Consider the following 5,701-nt stretch of genomic DNA (forward strand, 5'->3'; position numbering starts at 1 on the left):
AATTAGTTACAACAACAAGGACAAATGCAGCCGTTTCTAGTTCACTGCATGACAAAGGCCTCAGACATGCCTTTATTCATGTATGGGGTTTGGTCAATTTTCATCTCCACGCTGGGTAATGCACATTGGTATTGGTGGGAGGTTTTTATCTAAACGCTCACAGCGTTTTGTAGTAAGTACTAGGTTGTTCAGGGCACCAGCTACCCTTTGAGATACTACTGCTAGAGAGTTATTGGGTCTTTTGACTGGCCACATGGTATTTTATTGGATCCTTCTCTCTGGTTACGGTTCATTTTCCTTTTACCTTTACATGCATCGAATAGTCTGGCCTATCCTTTACATATTTTCCTCTGTCCTCATACACCTAACAACACTGAGATTACCAAATAATTCTTCTCTCAAGGGGTTAACTACAGCGCTATAATTGTTCAGTGGCTACTTTCCTCTTTGTAAGGTTAAATGAGACTCTTTGGCTATGGTAAGCAACTCTTCTAGGAGAAAGACACTCCAAAATCAAAAAATTGTTTTCTAATCTTGGGTAGTGTCACAGCCTCTGTATCATGGCCTTCCACTGTCTTGGAGTAGAGTTCTCTTGCTTGAGGGTACACTTGGGCACGCTGTTCTGTCTTGTTTCTCCTCATGTTTTGTTAAAGTTTTTATAGCTTATATATGAAATATTTATTTTAATGTTGTTACTGTTCACAAGATATTTTATTTTAATTATTAATTACTTCTCTTATTTCCTTGTTTCCTTTCCTCACTGGGCTATTTTCCCTGTTGGAGCTGCTGGGCTCATAGCATCCTGCTTTTCCAACTAGGGTTGTAGCTTATAAAGTAATGGTAATGATAATCCAACCTACTATGGGTGGCCCTGATTAGTAATTAACATTTAAAAAATGGCTCTGTGAATCTCAAATTTCATTTATTAACTTTTATTGCTCTATGGAAAGTGTAAAGGAATTTTGCAAATAGATATTTATGTGAGTTAAGGGATTCATAGATAGTCTTTTTTAACAAATCTGGAAATTTAATAATGCTACAGCTCAATATCTTGTTCATTAATAATCTAAAAGAATTCTTTCTGTGAATGTAATTAGTAAATGGAGATATTCGCAAATCATAATGTCTTTCTAAAGAAGATAATTGTTATAAAATCATTTATGAAAGGAAACTAAGTGAAATTCAGTGACTTTTACTAAGTTTGTTTAATAGAAAGAAATATTTTAGATAGATAAATCAAATAATGAAGTGAGGGTGAGAATCTTAATAACTTTTGTCTCAGTAAATGAGGATATAGTTCACTTGTTCACTGAAACTGATGACATTTTTAATCTCTTTATAGACCATTTTATGTTTTAATGTGACCAAAAATCATAATTTCATTAATGATCATTAGCGCTTAAGCCGTTAGTAAATGGTATTCATCAGCAACCAGCCATCAAGGTACTAATTAGACCTAATACTGAGAAACTTGGTAGTAAGTTGGCCAGGGCACCAGGTACCCGTTGAGATACTACCATTAGAGAGTTATGGGGTCATTAGACTGATCAGACATCACTACATTGGATCCTTCTCTCTGGTTACGGTTAATTTTCCCTTGCCTATACATACACAGAATAGTCTAGCCTATAATTTACACACTTCTTCTTCCCCTAAGGGGTTAACTACTGCACTGTAACTGTTCAGTGGCCAATATCCTCTTGGTAATGGTCGAAGAGACTCTTTAGCTATGGTAAGCAGCTCTTCCAAGAGAAGGACACTCTAAGATCAAACTATTGTTCTCTACTCTTGGGTAGTGCCATAGCCTCTGTACCATGGTCTTCCACTGTCTTGCGGTAGAGTTCTCTTGCTTGAGGGTACACTCGGGTTCACTATTCTTTCTTATTTCTCTTCCTCATATTCAAGTTTTTATAGTTTATATAGGAAAAACTTGTTTTGATATTGATACTGTTCTTAAAATATTTCATTTTCCTTGTTTCTTTTCCTCACTGTGTTATTTTCCCTGTTGGAGCTCCTTGGGCTTATAGCATCCCTCTTTTCCAAATAGGGTGGTAGGTTAGCAATTAATAATAATAATAATAATAATAATAATAATAATAATAATAATAACTAGAATGCCAATGAGCTAACTATTGTTAACTTGTCTCAGTAGAAAAGATTGCCAACAATTTGCGAGACATATTGACAAAGAGGATGAAGAATTAATCCAGATTATGTAAACGGTGGCTGCTTATGCTGGAAAGGGGAGTCTACAAGAAGTGATACGATAGTGAATAATTTTTTTTTTCTCTCTCTCTTTTTTACGATTTGCCGATGTGCATGGTAATGGTGCTTTGAGAGAACGCATCTTATAATGGGCCTTTTTCTAAATTAACTCCATCTTAGTTAATGGAATAGATTGAAAGGAGGGTTCATTAAAAGTAAAAAAATTTTGTTAATACTAATCTCCCGAATGAATCATTTTCTTTCTAGAAAGACTATATGCGTATAAAACATTTAGGGGAAAATTCACAATCACCTTAGGCCTATGAAATTTATTTTCTCTATACATTCAAGCCACAGTTTTAAGAATATGTATAAAATTAATTACTTACATACTTATGTGTATAAACATTACTCTACACTACAGTATATCCTCACGTCTCTCTTATTTGGAATGGGCAATGTCAAAATACAGCTTCCCGATTTCTCTTCAAGTTTTTAAGGGTATGGGTGGAACCCTTTTTCCATTTTCACCGAAAACGTTTACTGTGCGAGCAGGCAGTCAGACTGTAACTGAGAGGCGAGATGAATGGAACTAATCTTTATTAAACATTCATCGAGTTTATATACAGTGACTTACGAGGAAGAACATAAAAAACTTGCAACCATGATAAGGCTTGTGCTAGCATGATAACACGAAATGTCTATTATTAGTGCAGGGGTGAGCGAGTGATAAGATAAAAAATCAAAACCGCTACAGTCTACGAGCGTGTATAAAACACGTCCGGTACATTACTCAAACAACTCCTACCCAACTCATGCAAAACCATATTTCAATGGCCTCGCCACACCTTAGCCACATTTGGACTTAGGTCCATGTAATGAGCCTTACCATTGATCTAATGTAACACATTATATATATATATACAGTATATATATATATATATATATGTGTGTGTGTGTGTATATATATATATATATACACACACACATTCGCATATGAGTATGTGTTTACTGTATATGTGGATATATATACGTTCATACATATATACCTACATATATGTACATATATGTGTGTGTGGTAGATTTTGAAATTTGGCATGAAGTATAATCTATACCACAGGACAGCCTACAAAAGAAATAGAGGTATATGGCTGAACAGATGACATATAACGGGTCAATGATAATGATGAGATGATGCAACCAAAACATCAAGTAGCGATTTGATCAGCACGAGTCTGGAGGTAAATTCTAGGGAAAATGGCACCCATATTTCACTTACTCCCGTACCATTTAGGTGTTCCAAACCATTATCAAGTTTCTTACAATTTTTTCCTCTCTGGATGAGGTTAAAAAAAATAGTACATATATATATATATATATATGTATGTATATATATATATATATATATATACACATATATATATGCATACATATACACGTATACATACATACATATAATTTATATTAGTGTACCCAACCTGTCAAAATTGACGGCTAAATATCCATATTGATATGCGCACACACGCACACGCAAACCTACCTCTTCTCGCCAGGATATTACTACTCCCTCTCCCCTTACACGAGGGCTGGGAACAGCTGAAATATATATATATATATATATATATACATATATATATATATATATATGTATGTATATGCATATATATATACATATGTGTATATATATACAGTATATATATATATATATATATAGGTGTGGTCAGACACTAATCTTGCTCCTTATTATATAGGGGAGATATTGAAGTCTATTGGTATATATACTAAATTTGCTTTACGAAAATTAGCCTGCATTATTATTATTATTATTATTATTATTATTATTATTATTATTATTATTATTATCATTATTATTATTATTATTAATATCAATATTATTATTATTGTTATTATTATTGTTAATATTATTATTATTTTTATTATTATTATTATTATTATTATTATTATCATTATTATTGTTATTATTATTATTATTATTACGGTGGTTGTTGTTATTGTTATTCATTCGTAAGTGCAAGCCTCGAATTATTATTCTTGACAGAATCTCTTTCAATACTGTTCTCATCTAATTTTGTTGTTCTTCCAGGCCATGGGTGTCGCTGTTCTTAAATGGTGCGCTGGGGCCCTGTTCTGCTGCCTCATCCTGGCCCAGGTGGCCTCCTCGGTGCCAGCACCACCTGACTACGACGGTAAGTGTGGGCTCAAAATGCTTTTCAACAATGTCACCTCTTTGGAAAAGACAGGTTTTCACCTTTTTCAAGGACTTTCATTTTATAGGTGCTTTTGTGTTTGCGTTGGGATAGAAATAGAAATGTAAAGAAAGACCCAAGGTTATTGTTCATGATTATGAACTGATCATTGTGTTAATCACATAGATACATATATAAACTGCACAGCACACTCACACATACACGCACATGCACACGCGCATATATATATATATATATACACATATATATACATCCATATATACATATATATATATATATATATAAATACATATATATGTATGTGTGTATATATGTACATACACACATATATATATATATATATATACATATATATGTATATATATGTATATATATACAGAATATATATGTATACACATATAAATATACATATATATACATATATATGTATGTATATATATATATATATATATACTGTATATATATATGTTTATATGTGTGTGTGTCTTTGTATGTGTGTGTATGTATTTTCACGTATGTGGAGAGAGAGAGAGAGAGAGAGAGAGAGAGAGAGAATGTTAATGGCTTGATGAAATAAAATAAAGGTTAAAGGACTAGATTATTCGAGTTTAAGGCATATAGACTTAGGATAGGTATAGATGTGTTGAATTGAGGTGTTCAAGAAAAGTACAAAAGGGAATTGATTGAAAAGCTGTTAGTAAGTGGAGGCTAAAGCAAAAGACTTGGTATGAGAAAATTTTGAATTTAAGCAAACCGGTATGTGTACTATATATGCGTTAATCAATTGTGTTATGAAATGATTTAGATGTAATATGGATAGTCTTGAAGAATAAGAAATTGTGGGTGGTACAGATTTCGTTTAAAAGGAATGACCAAAAATAACATGAATATGTTATCCCGAATCTCTTGTGTTTACTGTTCACACAAAGTTGATTGTTGGCTTGAACTTTTTGTAAATTCGTTAAAGTATTGGTAAACGTTTCAAAATCTAGACATATTAGAAGTAATGTTATCAGAATGAGAGTAAAAAATAAAGCCACTGCTTCCATTGTGGACTGTTAAAGATTAAATGTCGTTTACTCATATCAATCGATAATTGGGATTAATTTCGAAGTACGACAGTAGAATTAAGTCTAATGTCCCAACGGAGATGATGGGGGATTTGCAGAAGCTATGAAATAGGAATTTGCCCAAAAAGACATAGACTACAATGCCTGACAAGATTTTTTAATCAACTTACATACAGGAGGGTGAACGGGGCTGTTAGT

General features: G+C 32.8%; 1 protein-coding gene across 2 annotated transcripts in view; it reads left to right on the plus strand.

Moving 5' to 3' along the window:
• The first annotated feature begins 4,307 nt into the window (after positions 1-4,307).
• sNPF (short neuropeptide F precursor) overlaps positions 4,308-5,701 on the plus strand; it is a 125,776-nt gene continuing 124,382 nt past the window's right edge. For both annotated transcript variants that reach the window (XM_068359554.1, XM_068359555.1), the window contains exon 1: positions 4,308-4,412. In XM_068359554.1, the coding sequence (XP_068215655.1) occupies positions 4,313-4,412 (100 nt within the window). In that variant the 5' untranslated portion in view covers positions 4,308-4,312. The remainder of the gene's footprint in view (positions 4,413-5,701) is intronic.

Source organism: Palaemon carinicauda, chromosome 36 (genome assembly GCF_036898095.1).
Source record: "Palaemon carinicauda isolate YSFRI2023 chromosome 36, ASM3689809v2, whole genome shotgun sequence".
Taxonomy (NCBI): Eukaryota; Metazoa; Arthropoda; class Malacostraca; order Decapoda; family Palaemonidae; genus Palaemon; species Palaemon carinicauda.